This window comes from Loxodonta africana, chromosome 2 (genome assembly GCF_030014295.1).
Source record: "Loxodonta africana isolate mLoxAfr1 chromosome 2, mLoxAfr1.hap2, whole genome shotgun sequence".
Lineage (NCBI taxonomy): Eukaryota > Metazoa > Chordata > Mammalia > Proboscidea > Elephantidae > Loxodonta > Loxodonta africana.
In genome coordinates this window covers 13865966-13888488 of record NC_087343.1, presented here as the reverse complement: position 1 = coordinate 13888488, position 22523 = coordinate 13865966, and the positions used below count along the sequence as shown (strand labels likewise).

General features: G+C 38.7%; 1 protein-coding gene across 1 annotated transcript in view; it reads left to right on the top strand.

Moving 5' to 3' along the window:
• The window catches only part of CTNND2 (catenin delta 2), a 769728-nt gene that overhangs the window by 166655 nt on the left and 580550 nt on the right, over positions 1-22523 (top strand). The window contains exons 2-3 of the mRNA XM_064270645.1: positions 12797-12831; positions 13215-13331. Coding sequence (XP_064126715.1) covers positions 12797-12831; positions 13215-13331 — 152 coding nt within the window. The remainder of the gene's footprint in view (positions 1-12796; positions 12832-13214; positions 13332-22523) is intronic.

Sequence of the window (22523 nt, the reverse complement as noted above, 5' to 3'; positions counted from 1 at the left end):
AAGGCAGTTAAGGGGAGTGGGTTTCAAGGGTCATTTTGGATGGAGAATGGGTAGCTGGATGCTATAAAAAAACAAAAACAAACTCGTTGCCCTCAAGTTGATTCCAACTCACGGCAACCCCATCTGTGTCAGAGTAGAACTGCTCTATAGGGTTTTCCTGGCTGTAATCTTTATGGAAGCAGATTACCAAGCTTTTCTTTCTCGGCACCACTGGGTGGGTTTGAACCATCAACTGTTAATTCAGTAGTCAAGTGTAAACCGTTTGCACCACCCAGAGATCTAGGTGGCTGCTAAGCATGTCAGAAATGATTTTCTGGAGAGATGTACTTTAAATATCCTGAGAAATTAGCAGAGATTTTATTTCATGGATTTTTTAAATGATTTTATGCATTAGACTTGCCGTATATTTGTTGAGTGAGAACTCACACTCAAATCATCATGCTTTCTGAGAAGGAGAACCCCAGGACAAATACAGCTGTCGTAAATATGGGGGAGGTGGGGACGCTGATCCATCTTTTCAGTTTCAAATACCAGATATTCAATGTTTGGAAGAAAGTAATTTTTTAAAATTAAAATGTTTGACTTTTTAAACCAAAATCCATATGGAAAACAGCAGAGAGCTGTAACCACAGAAAACCAGTTTCTAAGAGTTGAGAAAGGGGTCCGTGGAAGCAGATTGTGTCTGTGGGTCCCCTGCAAATTGGCAGGAGGAGCAGAAGTGTATCTGTGCCAGGCCAAAGCCTAACGTGAATGAGTATGCTCGCAGAGAGCCAATGAATTACATTGCTTGAGGCATCTTGGACTCACATAGAATGTGTTAAGACTTGCACTTTCCTGTAGTACTGTAAGCCAAAATACTGTTTTTAATTTCCCCCAAGAAATATGACAGTGGAGATGAAGGCAGGGTCCTGGTGATCAGAAAAGCTGAGACAGAATGGATACGTTTTCATTCAGTAGCAGCACAAGTCCTTGCAAGGGATTGTCAGTGGGCAGTATGGTTGTTATGTTACTGCTCCAGGGAGAGCTCCTTCATTCACAGAATAGAAGAGAGAAGAGCCCAGAGCAGAGTCAGCTGACCTCTGGCTGGTAAGAATGAGGCACAAAAAGGATAATCAGAAGTGACACTGAGTTTTTCCTTCCTTCTTTTTCTTCTTTGTTCCTTTTTTTATTCCTTCCTACCTACCTGCCTTTCTGCTTTCTTTGCTGCCTTTTCCCTGCCTGCCTTTCTATTTCTCTGCCTTCTTTTTTTTTCCTTCCTCCAACCTTCCCTCCCTCCTTCTCTTCCTGCCTTCCTTTTAATTCAAGTTTAATTAGTATGTAGGAATAACCGAGTATATAAAAAAAACAACCGAGTATATAGCATACAGAAAAAACTAATTTCTGCCTAAAGCTTTTTCTTTTTTTAGCTTTTTTGTTTTGAAATAGTTATAAATAAATGGGAAGTTATAAAAAATAGAAAAGAAAAACACACGGAGTCCCTTCACCAGTTTCCCCCAGTGGTAATGTCTTGCCTAACTGTCATGCACCAACCCAGTCAGGAGACTGCAGAAGGTGCAACCACAGAGCTTATTCAGAGTTGCCTGGTTTCACACGCCCTCCTTTGTGTCTGTGTGTTTAGTCCTGTGCAGTTCTGTCTCGGGTGTTCCTTTGTGTCACCACCACCACAATCAAGATGCAGAACTGCCCCAACACCACGAGGCTTCCCCATGCTCACCCTGTAGAGCCATGCCCATCCCACCCCAGTCTCTAATGCCTGGTAACGAGTAATCTGTTCTCCATTTCTATAATTGTGTTAATTCAAAAATGTTGCATAAATGGCATCATGCACAATGTGCCCTTTTCAAATTGTTTCTTTTTTCACTCAGCCTAGTCTCCTTGAGATCATGTCAAGTTGTTGCTTGTTACCTGTGTCAATAATCCATTCCTCTTTACTGCTGCATAGTATTCCATGATATGGATTACCAGTTTGTTTAACCATTCCCCTGGGGAGGGATATTTTGGGCGATCATGAATAAACTTGCTATGAGTATTTGTATACCTACTAAACTTTTTAACTGACCTTACAAATGGTTTAAAAACCACTGCTCATAAGGCAGTAAACATCTATACTACCGCACGGTTTGTCGTTCATGATTGTCTTAGTCATCTAGTACTGCTACAACAGAAACACCACAAGTGGGTGGCTTTAACACAATCATCTAGTGCTGCTGTAACAGAGATACCTCAAGTGATGACTTTAACAAAGAGAAATTTATTCTCTCTCAGTCTAGTAGGTTACAAGTCCAAATTCAGGGTGTCAGCTCCAGGGGAAGGCTTTCTCTCTGTGCGTTGGCTCTGGATGAAGGTCCTTCATATCAATCTTCCCCTAGACTAGGAGCTTCTCTGCACAGGGACCCTGGGTCCAAAGGGTTCGCTCCTCTCCTGGCAGTGCTTTCTTGGTGGTATGAGGTCCCCCACTCTCTGCTTGGTTCTCTTTCCTTTTATCCCGTGTGAGATAAAAGGTGGTGCAGGCCACACCCCAGGAAACGCCCTTTACGTTGGATCAGGGATGTGACCTGAGCAAGGGTCACATTCCACCCTAATCCTCTTTAACCACAGGCAGAGATTATGATTTATAACAAGTAGGAAAATCACAAAGTGGAGGACAACCACACAATACTGGGAATCATGGCCTAACCAAGTTGGCACGTATTTTCAGGGGACGCAATTCAATTCATAACAATGATCATTAAATGATTTCTGCCCTATAAGGGCCCTTAAGTGGAAACTTCTTTTCCCAGAATCATTTGTTAGTATTCAAAAACAAAACAAAAGATCCAGTTTTATTCTTTTGTGTGAAACAGACAATGGTTATTTGTGTTAAATACTTAAGAGGTTTTACTTGCACTTATATTAATAAAATCTTATCAGTTGTAGTAAATTCAGTACTCAGCTTTTAACATATCTGTAACAGGCAACCATCTACTACCTGCCTGTCACTTTGTCACACTGTGGTGGCTTGTGTGTTACTGTGATGCTGGAAGCTATGCCAGCAGTATTTCAAATACCGGCCGGGTCACCCTTGGTGATCAGATTTCAGCAGAACTTCCTGACCAAGACAGACTAGGAAGAAACGCCTGGTGATCTACTTTTGAAAACCAGCCAGTGAAAACCCTACGGACCCCAACAGAGTGTTCTCTGATGGAGGATGAACCCTCTAGGTTGTGAGGCACTCAGAATGCACAGTAGCCTCAGCAATGGACTCGAGCATACCAATGATTGTGAAGATGGTACAGGACTGGGCAACGTTTCATTCTGTTGTACGTGGGGTTGCCATGAGTTATAGTCCACTTAACGGCAAATGACCACGCAAGTAGCAATAGGGAACAATAGTGCGGGTGAAAGAACGTGAAAAAAATCAACATATCTTGGAAGAATGAGATGGGCACGCACCCATTCACAAATACGCGCACGTGCACATATGCTCATGCACACATATATGTACCATACACCAAACACAATCACGAGAATCCAAGGGAAAGATAAGCCTATCCTCTGAGGTTGTTCAAAGATGGCCTCAAGGGTGAAGAGCTAACTTAACAGGGCCAATTCTAAGAGAAGACATTAATGCAACAGGCTGAAAGCTGGACCATCAGACCTTTATATAGGTGCCAGTTCTATCAGCAAATACACCACTACCCTTCTCCCACCTAGGAAATCATCCATGAATGATCAAGCTGCAAGATGCAGTGAGCTTTCTATTCATTTACAGGACCAGGGAATGAAGTATTCATATGAATCAACTAATTGCAGATTGTAATGAACCCCAAAGAAGAATGATTAATGTTACGATGTATAATACAGTGGTATACACGGAACACACGAACTGTGCAAACTTTCCATTTGTGATGGTTTGGAGGGTACTTTACAATTTTATATACTCTCCAATTGGTCAACAGTATCCATGCTAATCAGAATTGCAACTTACTACATTCCAGTTTATGGAATGCCTATTGGCAGAGATACTATTATACTTTATTTTATAATGTGGTTGCCATTTGGAGTAAAGCTTTCGGGACCTTCATTTGCTGATGTGGCATGACTCAAAATGAGAAGAAACAGCTGCAAACATCCATTAATAATCAGAACCTGGAATGTACAAAGTATGAATCTAGGAAAATTGGAAATCATCAAAAATGGAATGGAACGCATAATATCGATATCGTAGGCATTAGTAAACTGAAATGGACTGGTATTGGCCATTTTGAATCGGACAATCATATAGCCTACGATACTGGGAATGACAACTTGAAGAGGAATGGTGTTGCATTCATCATCAAAAAGAACGTTTCAAGGTCTATCCTGAAGTATAACGCTCTCAGTGATAGGATAATATCCATATGCCTACAAGGAAGACCAGTTAATATGATTATTATTCAAATTTACGCACCAACCACTAGGGCCAAAGGTGAAGAAATAGAAGATTTTTATCAGCTGCTGCAGTCTGAAATTGATCGAACATGCAATCAAGATGCATTGATAATTACTGGCGATTGGAATGCAAAAGTTGGAAACGAAGAAGGATCAGTAGTTGAAAAATATGGCCTTGGTGATAGAAACAATGCCAGAGATCGAATGATAGAATTTTGCAAGACCAATGACTTCTTCATTGCAAATACCTTCTTTCACCAACATAAACAGCAACTATACACATGGACCTCACCAGACGGAATGCACAGAAATCAAATTGACTACATCTGTGGAAAGAGATGATGGAAAAGCTCAATATCATCAGTCAGAACAAGGCCAGGGGCCGACTGTGGAACAGACCATCAATTGCTCAAATGCAAGTTCAAGCTGAAACTGAAGAAAATCAGAGCAAGTCCACGAGAGCCAAAATATGACCTTGAACATATCCCATCTGAATTTCGAGACCATCTGAAGAACAGATTTGATGCATTGCACATTGGTGACCGAAGACCGGACAAGTTGTGGAATGACATCAAGGACATCATCCATGAAGAAAGCAAGAGGTCACTGGAAACACAGGAAAGAAAGAAAAGACCAAGATGGATGTCAGAGGACACTCTGAAACTTGCCCTCATACATCGAACATGTAAAGCAAAAGGAAGAATTGATGAAGTAGAAGAACTGAACAGAAGATTTCAAAGGGTGGCTCGAGAAGACAAAGTCAAGTGTTATAATGACATGTGCAAAGAGCTGGAGATGGGAAGCCAAAAGGGAAGAACATACTCGACATTTCTCAAGCTGAAAGAACTGAAGGAAAAATTAAACTCTCAAGTTGCAATAGTAAAGGATTCTATGGGGAAAATATTAAATGACACAGGAAGCATCAAAAGAAGATGGAAGGAATACACAGAGTCATTATACCAAGTAGAATTAGTCGATGTTCAGCCATTTCAGGAGGTGGCATATGATCAGGAACCAATGGTACTGAAGGAAGAAGTCCAATCTGCTCTGAAGGGATTGGCAAAAAACAAGGCTCCAGGAATTGATGGAGTATCAATTGAGATGTTTCAGCAAACAGGTGCAGCGCTGGAGGTGCTCACTCGTCTGTGCTAAGAGATACGTAAGACAGCTTCCTGGCCAACTGACTATAAGAGATCCATATTTATGACTATTGCCAAGAAAGGCGATCCAGCCGAATGTAGAAATTATAGAACAATATCATTAATATCACACGCAAGCAAAATTCTGCTGAAGATCATTCAAAAACGGCTGCAGCAGTATATCAACAGGGAACTGCCGGAAACTCAGGCCAGTTTCAGAAGAGGACATGGAACCAGGGATATCACTGCTGATGTCAGATGGATCCTGGCCGAAAGCAAAGATTACTGGAAGGATGTTTACCTTTGTTTTATTGACTATGCAAAGGCATTCAACTGTGTGGATCATAACAAAATATGGGTAACATTGCGAAAAATGGGAATTCCAGAACACTTAATTGTGCTCATGAGAAACCTGTATATAGATCAAGAGGCAGTTGTTCAGACAGAACAAAGGGATACTGATTGGTTTAAAGTCAGAAAGGTGTGCGTCAGGGCTGTATTCTTTCACCCTACTTATTCAATCTGTATGCTGAGCAGATAATCTGAGAAGTTGGACTATATGAAGAAGAACAGGGCATCAGGATTGGAGAAAGACTCATTAACAACTTGTGTTATGCAGATGACACAACCTTGCCTGTGAAAGTGAAGAGGACTCGAAGCACTTTCTGATTAAGATCAAAGACCATCAGTATGGATTGCACCTCAACATAAAGACAGCAAAAAACTTCACAAGTGGACCAATGAGCAACATCATGATAAATGGAGAAAAGATTGAAATTATCAAGAATTTCATTTTACTTGGATCCACAATCAACAGTCATGGAAGCAGCAGTCAAGAAACCAAAAGATGCATTGCATTGGGTAACTCTGTGGCAAAGGACCTCTTTAAGGTGTTGAAGAGCAAAGATGTCACCTTGAAGACTAAGGTGTGCCTGACCTAAGCCATGGTATTTTCAATTGCATCATATGCATGTGAAAGCTGGACAATGAATAAGGAAGACCAAAGAAGAATTGATGCCTTTGAATTGTGGTGTTGGTGAAGAATCAAATATCCCATGAACTGCCAAAAGAATGAACAAATTTGTCTTAGGAGAAGTACAACCAGAATGCTCCTTAGAAGCAAGGATGGCGAGACTGGGTCTTACATACTTTGGACATGTTGTTAGGAGGGATCAGTCTCTGGAGAAGGATATCATGCTTGGCAGAGTACAGGGTCAGTGGAAAAGAGGAAGACCCTCAACGAGGTGGATTGACACAGTGGCTGCAACAATGAGCTCAAGCATAACTACGATTGTAGTGATGGCTCAGGACCGGGCAGTGTTTCGTTCTGTTGTGCATAGGGTCGCTATGGGTCAGAACCAACTTAACGGCACCTAAGAACAACAACAAAAAAAAATTTACATGGTTTTGTTTCTGCATGACATATATGCAGCTTCCATTTTTTACTCTATATTTTGTTTTTAAGAAGTACTCTGATGGTATGTATGTATCTGACTCACATTCTAAGGAGCATTTTAGTTGTTCTTTTTCCAAGGCAGGTTTGTTCTTTCTTTTGGCAGTGCAGAGTATATTCAGTATTCTTTACCAACACCTTAATTCAGAGGTGTCAGTTCTTCATGGGTCTTCCTCATTGATTGATCAGTTTCCATATGTATATGAGACAGTTGAAAACACTATGGCTTCAGTCAGGCGCACCTTAGTCTTCAATTATTGGTCCAATTGTGCGGATTTTTGTTTTCTTTATATTGAGGCGTAATCCCTTCTAAAGGCTGTGGATTTTGATTTTCATCAGTAAGTGCTTCAAGTCCTCTTCACTTTCAGCAAGCAAGGTTGTGTCCTCTGCATAACGCAGGTTGTTAGTCTCCCACCAATCCTGCTGTCACATTCTTCATCTTATAGTCCAATTTCTTGGATTATTTGCTCAGCATACAGATTGAATAGATACAGTGAAAGGATAAAACCCTAACGCACACCTTTCCTGACTTTAAACCATGCAGTATCCCCTTGTTTTGTTCTAACTACTGCCTCTTGATCTATGTACAGGTTCCTCATGAGCACATCTAAGTGTTCTGGAATTCGCATTCTTCGCAATGTTATCCATAATTTATTGCCATTCACACAGTCAAATGTCTTTGCAGTCAATAAAACACAGGTAAACATCCTTCTGGTATTCTCTGCTTTCAGCCAGGATTCATCTGACATCAGCTAAGATATCCATGGTTCCATGTTCTCTTATGAATCCATCCTGAATTTCTGGCCGTTCCCTGTTGATGTACTCCTGCAGCCTCTTTTGAATGATCTTCAGCAAAATTTTACTTGGCTGTGATATTAATGGTATTGTTCGATAATTTCTGCATTCAGTTTGATCACCTTTTTTTGGAATAGGCATAAATACAACTCTCTTCCAGTCAGTTGTCCAGGTAGCTGTCTTCCTAATTTCTTGGCGTAGGCCAGTGAGCACTTCCATTTGTTGAAACATCTCCATTGGTGTTTGTCAGTTCCTGGAGCCTTGTTTTTCGCCAGTGCCTTCAGTGCTGCTTCCATCTCTTCCTTGAGTACCGTTGGTTCCTGATCATATGCTATCTCCTGAAATGAATGAGCAGTGACCAATTCTTTTTGGTACAGCGACTCTGTGTATTCTTTCCATCTTCTTTTGATGCTTCCTGCATCATTTAATATTTTCCCCGTAGAATCCTTCAGTGTTGCAACTCAAGTCTTGAATTTTTCCTTCGGTTGTTTCAGTTTGAGAATGCCAAGCATGTTCTCCCCTTTTGGTTTTTTTAATTCAGGTCTTTGCACATGTCATTATAATACTTTGTCTTCTGGAGCCGCCCTATGAAATCTTATGTTCAGCTCTTTTACTTCATCATTTCTTTTGTTTGCTTTAGCTACTTGATGTTCAAGAGCAAGTTTCAGAGTCTGTTCTGACATCCATTTTGGTCCTTCTGTCTTGTCTTTTTTAATGATCTCTTGCCTTCTTCATGTATGATCTCCTTTATGTCATTCCACAGCTCTTCTGGTCTTCAATCATTACTGTTTGACACATCAAAACTATTCTCAAGATAGTCTCTAAATTCAGATGGGATATGTTCAAGGCTGTACTTTGTCTGTCATGGACTTGTTCTAATTTTCTCCAGCTTCACCTTTAAGTTGCATATGAGTAATTGATGGTCTGTTTCACAGTTGGCCCCTGGCCGTGTTCTTACTAATGATATTGAGCTTTTCCATCATCTCTTTACACAGATGTAATCGATTTGATTCCTGTGTATTCCATCTGGCAAGGTCCTTGTGTATAGTTGCCATTTATGTTGTTGAAAAAAAGGTATTGAAATGAAGAAGTCGTTGGTCTTGCAAAATCCTATCATATGTTGCCCTGCATTTTTTCTGTCACCAAGGCCATATTTTCCAACTACTGATCCTTCTTCTTTGTTTCCAACTTTCTCATTCCAATCACCAGTAATTATCAATGCATCCTGATTACATGTTCAATCAATTTCAGACTGCAGAAGTTGGTAAAAATCATCAATTTCTTCATCTTTGGCCTTAGTGGTTGGTGCAAATAATAGTAAATTGAATTCTCTAGAGATGATTTCTATCTCAAGAAATAGCATTTCTGCAGTAAAAGCAACGCTTATGTCCAGAAATGGAAAATACATTTAAGTTAGAATAGCTTCAAAAATGACTTTTCTGTAATATTGAATTAGATAATTGGGTCAACATTTACCATGGGTAATTCCTAGAACACTGGGTTTTTTAATTCCTAGAACCCTGATATGTGAGAAACAGGCATAGTCCGTGTTTATTGCCAAGGAATAGTCTGTTTGCTATTTTAAAACATCCATCTTAGAGCAAGTTTTAAGAGGAGGAATCAAGTGTGTAAAATATGCAATTGCAGAGAGTTCCCTAACAGAGCGAGTGAATGTGCACTTGATGGAAATAAAATCCAACCCAGATTTCTCTTGGGACTTCTGTTCTCTGCGATCATACTTTTAATGCATTTTAACTGCTCTAAAAGACTTATGGAAACCATTGAAGTGATTAATACTCTTTGTCTGCCCAAAAGGAAGATGTCTCTGCCTCAATAGGATCATTTTATGTTCAGCGTCAATGGTATTTTTCCAATTGTAATAAACAGTGTTTCATCTTATTTCTGTTGCATCATAAAATTCAAACACTTTTGAAAGACATGAGCAAGAAAATATTATGGAATAATGCAATGTATAGATAGTCCTACACAAAATATATCCATTATTGTAGATAAGCAGACAAGTGCCAAAGGAGGAGCAAAATAATTCTGCCACCTCATTTGTGCTGGCATCACCCAGGACATTTTGTTCCATCTCTAGACTTTGGGAACAGAAGATAGGGAAGTGGAAAATGTCCTATGAGCTCAAATGATGATATATTTCTGTATTAGTTGGTGTGACATGTATTCTATAGAAAAAAAGAACCCCAACCAAAAAGTGTTAACCCAGCTATGGTCTATAGTTTACTCAAGTTCCATGTCCTCTACCAGTTGGCAGACATCTTTGCTCCACAGAGTGACTCAGGGACACATCTCAACACAGGGCTTAAGGAGAATAAATAGCTAGCAGGTCTCATGCTTGTCCCGTGCTTAGGGCAGGAAGTGGCTCTGGTCACAGTCTTTCATAACCCCATCTATGTGCAAGGGGCTGCTCAGTGTGGTCTTCAGTGGCCCTGAAAGGAGAAGAGAGCTGGATTTTGATGAGTCTTGAGAATGGCTTCCATTAACTGTTACTGCTTGAGGTGAATGGTAGCTTAAGGGAGATTCCTTCTCCTCCTGCCTTGTCTTTTGATTGTGAGTTAGGAATTTGAGCTTTGGAGTTGGACATACGGGTTTAAATCACGACTGACTCCCTTGTGACCTGTGTGGTCAACTTATTTAATATTACTAAGCCTGTTAGTAATCCATCAAAAGAAATTTGGCTGCTGCAAATGGTTGAGTGCTCAGCTACTAACCGAAAGATTGTTAGTTTGAATCCACCCAGAGGCACCTTGGAAAAAAGGCCTGGAGATCTACAGATCGCAGCCATTGAACATCCTATGTGCTGTTCTACTCTGAAACACATGGGGTTGCCATGATTCGGAATCGACACAACAGCAACTGTTTTTTTGTTTGTTTGTTTTTGCTATACTAGTAGAAGGAATTGGTTCCCTGGGTGGCGCAAATAGTTAAGAGCATGGCTACTAACTGAAAAATTAGTGTTTCAAACTCACCCGGAGGTGCTTTGGAAGACAGCCCTGGCAATCTGCTTCCAAAAGCTCACAGCCTTGAGAACACTGTGGAGCAGTACTACTCTGCACACATGGGTTGCCATGCATTGGAATCAACCCTGCGGCAACTACCACCAACAATAAAATGAATCTAATGACTGAGAGGCAGTAGGAAGTCCTGGAGGATGTAACATGGGAACTTTCATATCATTTCAGAAAAAGGTGAACGTAGTTTCTTTGTCTCAATACATGGATGTCATATAAGTGCTTACAAAATTATTCCACCTTGAGAGTTTGTCCAGCCTTAAAATATAGAAAGATAAAGTTGTGGATCAGCTATAAATTTATATGGATCGTTAACGAAAATAGTACCCAGTGCTTTTCAGTGTTAGCTACACGTGAGGGCCATCAGGAGTGCTTGGTGCACAATGCAGATTCCCGTCTTAGCCCCTGGGCTTTGTGATTTTGTAGATACATGGTGTGGCCTAGAATACGTGTATTTATGAAATGGTACAAGCAACCCTGATGCAAGCAAGCAATTGGAAATACTCAGAATCAGCTTGCCTGCATTCTAGTCCAGCTTCTGCAAATGACCGATAGAATAGTTCTTTAAGCACTGATATTTTGATATTCATATCTTTGAAAAATAACGATTAACAGCCTTCTTAGAATATCAGTGTATCAAGGGTGACTGTGCTTCTTCTGATTTATTAGGGTGATTCTTGAGTTTTAAGAGGGGCCAGTCTTATATTGAATGCCACATCATCCCTGCCCTGCAATTTGTAAAGTAATGAGTTTAGGATTGTGTTTTATGATAAATGTTAAACTTTGTAGTTATGTACGGTATAGTATCACATTGGACTGAATCCATAAAGTTACTTCATGTATTCTTCCTAGAATCTGCTCATGGCAAAACCTCTTCCCAGTTTGCTGAAGTGAAAGGGCTCAGGAGCAAGATACCCCATAACAGTCACCTGTCTCTTAAGGGATTACTCTTGAATTCATTGACATCAATCACAGCTTTTCTGAATGCTGATTTGTACCAGAATTGCCTTTTTTCCCCCATAAATGTATTCAGAAGCCATGTATAAAGTACAGATTAAAGGTCTAAAATCCACTTAACTGTTGTGAAACTGATGAGCTATTCATAGAAGCTGCTAGATCAAAAAAAAAGATCTGGTGAAATAAGCGTAGAGAGTCATTCTCAAATAACTGCCTGTCAGTAACTGGTAGTGAGATTTCTCACCAATCACTGACATATAAAGAAACACCATGAAGGAGGTATTTGTGTATACAAGAAAAGACTTGCTCCTATTTAGAAATTTTAAATTAATTTATATATTTAATGTTTAATACATCGTTCAAAAAAAAGTTCGTGTCACCCATATAGATCCACTCTGCACAATGTCTTTGGCATGTCATGTATATGAATAACCCTTTCTACCTGGATCATTTTATAAGTGAGAGTTTCAGAAATGTATATTCAAATGATAGTAAAGTGTTATAATTTTTAAAAGACTCAATTTAAGCTGTAGTAACCAACTCAAAGGAACCATTCGTATGAAATGTCTAGAAGAATACACAGATTTATTTTATCTTGGTTTATAATGAAAAAGCGGAACATTATTTATTAGCTTACTTATAAAGTCTACATGATGCTATTCAGACTTTTGTGTTATAAAATAACTAAAATTGGGTAAGCCTGCATGTATGTAGAAGTTATTGTTAGGAATAAGTACAATAGGTTGGGTCTTGTAAAAGATGAGCTTCTGGTCCGATTATTATTTGGACAATGACCATTTGCAAATGTTAGCATCTCTGAGTCAAAAGAATATACATCAAATGGATTAAAATTAAGATTGTATCAAAATGGGATTCCTTTTGTCCGTAAGACATAAAAGGAAATACCAGGAGTCACCATGACTACCCTAATGTGCCTTTGTGTCTTGTAGTCTAGGGTTATTTCTTATCTAATCAATGCATTACACCTATGTATTCTCTCTTTTTTACAGTTCAGCAGAAGAGCAGTTTCATTGGCAATCACAAGGTAAAGTACACCTTCTTGATGAACCCTTCTACATGTGTCTCTATTGATTTAATTCTCTTCTGAGCTTTAGAAAGAGATTTATCAAAGTGAATATGACAACATCATGGAAATAAAATGTAAATGAAGTTGTTATGAGAGTTCATGATTTCATGGGAGTTAAGTTGCTTTGATTTTTTTTTGGTTTTTGTTTTTTTTCGTGGGTACGTATTTGGCCAGCCTTGACTTTAATGCTAGTTGGCCAACGATTACAACACATAATGGGAACTTCATGGTGTTGATATCTCTGTTTACGATGCTATTGATTATCAGGTGAGAACCTAAAGCTATAATACTGACTTTGATTATGGTGTGTTCGTTCATCGTTGTAAAATATTGTATTTCAGATGGTCAAAAAGACATCGAAGATGAACTTACAACAGGTCTTGAGCTGGTGGACTCCTGTATTAGATCACTGCAGGAATCAGGAATACTTGACCCACAGGGTTATGCAACCAGTGAAAGTAAGTCAGGTACCGTTACTCTTAAAGTTGTTAGAATATAGGAATATTAATTCATACCACGTGCAATATCTAGTTAGGATTTTAAATTATCTTTATGCTTCTTTTATCCATTTTACTTCACTCCTTCTACCCACTTCCTGCCTTACCTCATCCCAACTCACATAAGATTATAAATTCTCTTAGATCATGAACTATTTCTAACATACCTGGTATCCTTTTCCACACCTACACTAGTACGTTGTATGTATTCAATATGTATCTGTTTAATCACTATATGGACTGTAAAATTAGCTATCGTCAGTTTACTTGTATAGACCATTAGACGTATCTTTTAAACAATATAGCAATTATATAACAAAAGTTAAAATAATGATGTAATACAGAAAGTACTAAATATTTTCTGTGCAATTACTCCTTCCATTTATATACCTAACCATCCTGTACTGCTGTGTTGGTCCAATAGGATAACCAAGGGCTTCTTTATCTCCACTTAATTATAGATTTTTCAGTGAGAGTGGTTGAAGCTTAGAAATAAAATGTACTAGTTGAAATAAGCCTGTTTTGAATAAATCATAAAATTCTCTTTGCCTATTTTAATAAAACCCCACAAAAGGCTAAAAATTAAATCATTAAAACAGATATTACCTTGGTAATTTCTACATCAAAAATCAGTGAAGCATTTTATACCTTAATTTAAAAAAATAAAATCCTTGAATACCTGTTGAGGTCTGCAATAGAAAAGGAAGATAGAAGAGTAAGATAGCATACTGATCTTGAAACCCATTTAATTTCCATATTAGCTCATTTTCTCTATGATCTTTATAATACCACTCCCCTTAGGATAGCATAGTCGTGACTATCCAAGTTTATTTAAACCCCTGTATGGCCCTTCATGATTAAGGTATCCTTCCTCTCTACATTTTACATTTTAAAATGTAGAATGGTCACCTCCTTAAGAGTCAATAAGTATGTTTTTCTAGTAGGAGTAATTGCAATTAGAATTAGATTTAATTAATACTTGAAATACATGCATTTATTTCTTAAAGGGTAAGGAAAGGAGACATGGAATAGGGTGTCTTGTGAGAATGAGAGAGGTGGTGTGGAGATCAACTTGTTGAGGTAATAATAGAGAAACGAGTATTTGATTATGAGCTTAGAAGGGGGGATAACCTTCAATAAATATAAATGACAGAACTCCTAAATTAAAAGAGGGAGGGGAAAGAATGATCAAAACATAGAGAGTGAGAGGAGAGAGAAATGAGAGATAGAAAGCAAAGAGTAAAATAAAAGGAACACAGATTGAAATAGAAGGAAACATTACCTAATTTATAATCGTAAGATAAATGTCTCAATAGAAAAAAAAAATTTCCAAGCAAATGAAGATACAAAACATAGAAGATACTAAATCCCTCTAGTAATAAATGAAAATTAAGATAGCAATAAGATTTCTAAGTTTATACCTATAAGATTAATAAATTTTTTTTCCAATAATATCTGCTGGCAGGGGTGAATGGAAAAAGCTATCTTCCTGCATTGGTGGTCGAAGAATAAATTGTTATAATCTTATTGTACAGTCATCTGTCAACTTTTACCAAAATGCAGATATATCCATCTTTGACACGTTGATTTTGGGAATCTATTCCATGGAAATAAAAGCATCAGTCATTAAAAATGAATATATTTATATTTACATTTGCATGTATTTTTCATTATGCACACAGACCCTCAGCCATAGATTGCTTTCTGCAGGTCAGTATATCCTGTCCAAAAAAAAAGGTGGTGGGAGGGGTGACTGTGAATCAGTAGGGGAATCATAGAAGAACACGGAAAATGATGGGATCCTTAGAAAGAATTAAGTCTCTACCAGCCGTTTTCTCTATGGGACAGTTCTGCTCTGCCCTGTAGGGTTGCTGTGAGTCGGAACTCAGTCAACAGCATGCAACAACAACAACATACTAGCTGTTTAGGGTGGATTTTCACAGTGAACTATTATATGAGATAAGTAAGCTGCAAAGACAGAAACATGGCATATGAGTCTATAAGTGGGCAGAAGGAAAGGAAAAGACACAATGGAGCTTGTTAATGTTGATAGAGGTAATAGAGAGGTGGTGGCCGCTGGTGAGGTTGGAGGTAGTGAAAGACGAGGAAGAAGGAAAAAAAGAACTTGAGGAGACTCAATACTTACAAGTGCATGAGGTGAAAATGAAGGGCTCACTAATTAAGTTACAGATGCAAGAAAGAAGATCCCAGAATAAAACAGGAGGAACCAGCCCAGGGTTGGATGTGCTGAATAGATGCCGATCAATATAGAGAGAGTAGACAGTTTCTTACGTAAGGGAAGGCTGCATGTTGTTTTTATATTTGGTTATATTTAAGTGTATATGAATATATCCCAAATGTAAGATTAGAGAATTCTCATAACAATAAATTGGAGTTTTAAAATAAGAAAAATATAATCCAGAAATTATAAATGCATATACATATATGTGTATCTATGTATATATCCCAGGGTGTCACAAAGGGTTAAGTCCTTGACTATTAGCCAAAAGCTTGGCAGTTTGAACCCACCCAGAGGCTCCTCTTGGACCAGTGAGCAACATCATGACAAATGGAGGAAAAATTGAAGTTGTCAAGGATTTCATTTTACTTGGATCCACAATCAACACCGATGGAAGCAGCAGTCAAGAGATCAAATGATGCATTGCATCGGGCAAATTTGCTGCGACAGATCTCTTTAGAGTGTTGAAAAGCAAAGATACCGCCTTGAAGACTAAGGTGTGCCTGACCCAAGCCGTGGTGTTTTCAATACCCTATCTGCATAGGAAAGCTGGACATTGAATAAGGAAGACCATGGAAGAATTGATGCTTTTGAATTATGGTGTTGGCAAAGAATATCGAATATACCCATGGACTGCCGAAAGAACAGACAAATCTGTCTTGGAGGAGGTACAGCCAGAGTGCTCCTTAGAAGCGAGAATGGTGAGAGATGGTCTCACAAACTTTGGACATGTTGTCAGGAGGGACCAACCACTGGAGAAAGACATCATGCTTAGTAAAGTAGAGGGTCAGCAAAGAAGAGGAGGACCCTCAATGAGGTGGATTGAAACTGTAGCAGAAACAATGGGCTCAAGCATAACAATGATCATGAGGATGGTGCAGGACTAGGTAGTGTTTCGTTCTGTTGTACACAGAGTTGCTGAGTCGGAACTGACTCGATGGCACCTAACAACAAGAGGCTCCTCTAAGCAAGACCTGACAATCTGCTTCTGACAGGTCACATCCTTGGAAACACTATGGAGCAGTTCTGCTCTGCACACATGGGATCATCATGGGTCAGAATTGGCTCAATGGCTACTAACAACAACAACAGGTATACGTATGAAAAAAAAATCCATTGTCATCAATTTGATTTCAACTCATAGTGAGCCTATTGGACAAAGCAGAACTGCCTCTTAGAATTTCCAAGACTGTAATCTTTACGGAAGCAGATTGCCACATCTTTCTCCCGCAGAGCACCTGGTGGGTTTGAACTGCTGATCTATCAGCCACTGAGTGCTTAACCACTGTACCACCAGGGCGCCTCCAACACACACACACATACAATAACTTTTTTTTTTTTACTGTAAGTCAACTAATACTGAAGTTTCTTAATTGAGAATTTCTGGCACACACCAGAAAATGAACAATACTTTTAGTGGTTTTCATTTTTGTTTTCAATTTACCTACAAAAGATGTATCTTTAATAGGTAAATAAAAACTCTAATCAGGTTTTCAGAGTCTATTTGGTAACTGCTAAATTTTTATTTATCAGAAAGATGGTTGTTGTTAGGTGCTGTCAAGTCAGTCTCAACTGATCGTGACCTTGTATGTTCAACAGAATGAAACACTGCCCCATCCTGCACTATCCTTACAACCCTTGTTGTGTTTAACCAGAAATATTAGCTGTTTATATTATGTACTGAATTACCTTTTAGAAAACCCCTCAGATTTTCGGTGAGTATTCTTTTTGTAAGCTCCCTGCTTTTCTTCCTGGTTTAAAGAAAGGAAAATGAAACAGAACAACACAAACAAAAAAAACAGGCAAGGAAAGCACCTCCAACAAGTTTTATTCCAAAGGATTCTGGGCCACAGTGGGATAGGGAATATTGGTATTTTTTAAGAAGTGGTTGCTCTTGACTTTTTCAAAGTCACTATGAGGATAAAGTAATTGAGTTCAATTTTAGTAAATATTGAGTCTATAACTATTATTTTGGATATCAATTATTGTTAATTTTAAATGGCTGGGAATTATAAAATTAAAATTTCAGTTGCTCTGTGTATTAATATTTGTTAGAGTTCAGGAGGGAAATAGATTCTATTCAAAAGTGTTTAATGGAAGTGAATTGAATTAAGGGACTATTTACAAAGGCATGGCAACAGAGTTTTTGTTTTAGAAGGTGTTTAGTGCTACACTAGTCCCTTTTGAGTTAGTTCCAAGAGACTGGCTCTCAAGGGCAGGGCACCAGCTCCCATTTGGCATTAGCTCTTTCATGTCTGTTCTAGCTAATGAACCCACTGATTAAATAATCACAGAAAACCAAGGAACTAGCAGAATCTGATGGGCTTCCCCTAGCCATACATGACGTGTCATGGAGCCACTCCATATCTATCTGTTCAGCTTATATATCAAGAATGTAAAATACAGAATATGGTTCTATTTCGTAGAATGTTGGGGTGATGATGCTGTCTTTGCTTCCCACCTTCATTCTCTGCCCTTTGCACCTCACAGGCTGCATCACAGGGCCCCTTGCCCTTTGGCTTCCCATTGGGTTTGGCCACGTGGAGGCACAGGAAGGAGAACAGAGGGTGGGAGGAGAGAGGTTGGGGCATTTATTCTCTGCCCCCTCCAGGTGTCTCCAGCTCTCACTAGACTTGGATAAGATAAGTTTTTCTCTCTGCCCATCAGGCCTAAGAGTAATAAAGGCTTCTGTTGCTCCTCCCTGGGTACTTCAACATACAGTATAAACTCACTACCGTCGGGTCGATTCCAGTTCACAGCGAACCTCATAGGGGTCCCAAGGCTGTAATCTTTATGGAAGCAGACAGCCACATCTTTCTCCCGAGGAACACCTGGTGGGTTCAAACCACTGACCTTTACATTAGCAGCCAAGTGCTTCAACTACTGCACTACCAGTACTCCAGCCTACAGTATAAAAAAACCAAAAAACAAACTCATTGCTGTGAAGTCAATTCTGACTGATAGTGACCTTGTAGGACAGAAGAGAACTGTCCCATAGGGTTTCCAAGAAGTGCCTGGTGGATTCAAACTGCTGACCTTTTGGTTAGCAGTCGTAGCTCTTAACCACTGTGCCACCAGGGCTTCAATGTACAGTATAAAAAAGCCCCCCCCCCCAAAAAAACCCAAAACAGTATTAAGGGGTCCTATACCCTGGTGGATAGGGTTCTAACACATCTCTGTTAAAACTAAAACTCTTTTCTTCCAATCCTAAGTAGATTCCAACGCATAGCATACTGGAAGTATGCGTCCTCCAGGAAGCTGTAATTATCTTCCCTTCCAGAGAATATTTCAACTTGCTTTTCAGCTAAAAAGTTCAGCTTCTTTTTCTCAGATTTAGAACTTTCTGCTGGAAGTTTCTACAATATGGTGGAATTTCTGCTACAGAAAGAACTATTTTTAAGTATTTAAGTATATAATAATAATATTGAAATTAACCATCTCTGGTGAAACATATACATCTGAGGAAGAAAATCTTAGGACCTAATATATTCTGAGTATTGTAAAAAAAAAAGGCATGTTATGGTCTTCTGACTTTTTTAATCAGAATGTATTCAGAAGATCAGGCATCAATCATGTAAGTTGCCATTCTGAGCAGGTGGAATCCAAATAGAGTAATCAGATGTAGTTTGATGTAGTCTGACGGAGATGAATATGTTATTGACTTTTGATACAGTCTATCATTTTCATTTAATCACTGTGAGTAGACTCATTTCTGGGTGGCAAGGGAATCTTTGAGAGGTCAGTTTATGAAAATGGTATGAAATGTAATTCCATATGTTTCTTATGAAATGATAATAATAAAGAAAGGTGAGAGGCATCCTTGTGAAGTATTTTCATAGTTCTTCATAAATATGGCACCAAAGGGTACAGGAGTAGTCTAAGCAGAAAGTATGGGTTTTTCATAAAATTTCAATAATCTAAATGATTGTATATTAATCAGGTGCTGGAAACATGCAAACCACTCTCAGGAAAAGAAGAATTTGTTTCGATTTGTTTTCTATTAAGATGGAAACCAAGTTCTCAGATCAACTAGACAAAGACAAGATAAAGAACCACCAGGTAGGGGTAGAAGGTAGGACAGCCTGCTCTTGGGGTCAGAAGACCCCGATTCAAGTGTTAGAGCTCCCCTCACTGCACCAGAGCCTGGAGATGGTCACCTGGTCTCTGGTGACCCCACATCTTTTCCTAGAAATGCATCCATTCAAGGAGAAGAGCTTATCCTTGGGTTGTCCATTCCCTGTGGAATCACTTTATCATATGCCCTCTGGTCTAAATTTTTGAAGTAGAAAGAAGTCAAGTTCATCATGATGTCCAGGTCTGAAGTTGTCTAAGGTAACGTGTCCATTTGGTTTCCTTTCAGAATTCACTCATGTTCTTTTTCCCCACTAGCCTTGGTGTAATGAGGCCAGTGGGAAGTTAGCAGCAGCAGATATGGAAGGTGTGAGCAAAAGCCCAAAGAAAGCACGCAGGTGGCATATTGGAAAAAAAGTAATAATATCCTCTAGGAAGCTGTAATTATCTTCCCTTCCAGAGAGTATTCAACCTGTTTTTCAGCTGAAAAGTTCAGTTTCTTTTTCTCAGATTTAGCTTTAGCGTGTAGATGTTTAAGAAGCATGTTGAACCTTCTCCAAAGAGGCAAACCTTCTCAGAGGCAAACCTAAGATCCGAAGGCGTAGGCAAAGACAAAAAATACAAAGAGCACCTTATCCATTCTCAAAACAAGAGAAAAGAATGCAATTTTCTCATTAAAACAAGGAGTTCCACCTATGTTTTCAGGGTCTCCTGGGATCAAGCCCAAAGTTTAGAGCCTGGTAGAAATTTCCAATGAAAACTTAATTGGATTTTGAAATTATCAAGGCACCCTAAATGCCCAAAATACAAATAGTGAGAATCAAATGAAACCCAGTAAAAGTGAGGACTGGATCAGACTGGCATAAGTTTGAGAAAAAGTAGAAGCCAAAAGCCCTCTGCTGAAATAATAAGTCATCTTGAGGGCTACTAATGCCATCATGCTGAGTTTTCATTATTGTGTACATTTTGGAATGATGGAGGTATTTCCAGGGAAATTCTCAGTGAAACTCCTTCAAATGAGCTTGACATGTTGCTAATGAAGATCAGAAAGGAGTTTGTGGTCACTACCGATTACCATTTGCCTTCCAGTTGATTCCAACTCATGACGACTCCTACTGTTTCAGAGTAGAGCTGTGCTCCACAGGGTTTTCAGTGACTGATTTTTTGGAAGTCATCACCAGGCCATTTTTCCAAAGGGCCTCCGGGTAGACTTAACCCTACAACCTTTCGGTTTGCAGCCAAGCACTTTAAAAGTTTGCAGCACCCAAAACATTTTCTGGTGAATTGTTTCCTACTCGTGACCCCGTGTGTTTCAGAGTATGACGGAGCTTCATACGTTGCCAGGCCTTTCTTCCAAGGCACCTCTGTACCTTCTGTTAGTAGAGCACTTCACCACTTGTACCACTCAGGGACTCCATATTCCAAGTAAGTTTGTAAATTGGCAAGCTCTTTCAGAGCCCATAAAGGAGAAACTACCTCTATAAATGGAATTTATCAGTAGTATAATTCAGGCAAAAGAGAGTCAATATCGTTATTTTATGGAGATAAGTTATAGGTAGAGATGACTAAAGTGCCTTAAGCTTGATTTAAATCAGCTCAATAATTTACAAATACTTGAATCTTTTTTGTTTAAAGTTAGAATTTCATATTATAACTTTATAGTTTTTATTTAAAAAAAAAAACCTATTATTTACCTGGATAACTTTTCACATTTTTTTTTGTAATATGTAATATTCCTTTTGTATATAATTTCCATCCTTCATTTTATTTATTCTTAACTTAGTATTTTCTGTTAAAATTTTTTTTCTCTTTTCTGTTTATTTGATGTTACTCTAAGAATTTACTCTCATTTAAAATAAAATAGGACTTAATGTCAGGTAACTCTAACCTTCCATGAAAATTGGGTAGCAAGTAAGTGGAAACAAATGCCAATTTTCTGTCCGTTACGGATGAGTGTGAATCTTGTTAGTGTTATTTTTCGTGGCCTGTATAAAGGCTTAGATAAGTGCTTAAGTCATTTTGAAAGAATCAGCTTGGCACAGGAGTAAATTAAAAAAAAAGTCTCTATACTTTCTGACTAAATTTAAACAAAACTGCCACTTGTTAAGGATCTGAACCTGAACTTGTCTATTTCAATTTGTGTGTTTAGTATTTCTTTGATCATCCTGAATTGACAACCTCATAAAACATTCATTGAGCATCTATTAAAGACATTGCCCAGTTTTATTAGCTGCTTCCTTTAACTGTGTCCTTGTTAATTTTTTTTTTAATAGTAAACACTCCTTTGGTATTAAATTTATACAGTCTATCCGTCTGGGATCCTTTAGAGACCTTATCTTATTCTCATGGCTTCAGCTTCTTCTACTGATGACTTTGGCGAAAAATCTGTGTCTCTGCCCTAATATTTCATTTACATATCATCAAAATATCACCTTAGAAAATTATTTAAGACCTAGAAAGATCATTAGGTTCTGTTGCCATTTGCCCTCAAGTTGACTCCAACCCATGGTGATCCCATGTGTGTCAGAATAGAACTCTGCTCCATAGAGTTTCACTGGCTTATTTTTTGGAAGTAAATCTCCAGACCTTTTTTCCAAGGTACCTCTGGGTGGACTTGAAATGCCAACTGTTTGGTTAGCAGCCGAGCACTTAACTGTTTGCACCACCCAGGGACAGCTCAGGTTCCATTAGAACCAGTATAAAAACCAAGCTCAGACTCCATTTTAACTACATCAGTTCCCACCTTCTCAAATTCTATGAGTTAATAATCAAGCCCATCCTCTCCAGAACATCAAGCCTCCAACACGTGTGTCCTGCCAGTCCTTCCCTTTGGGAATGCCACA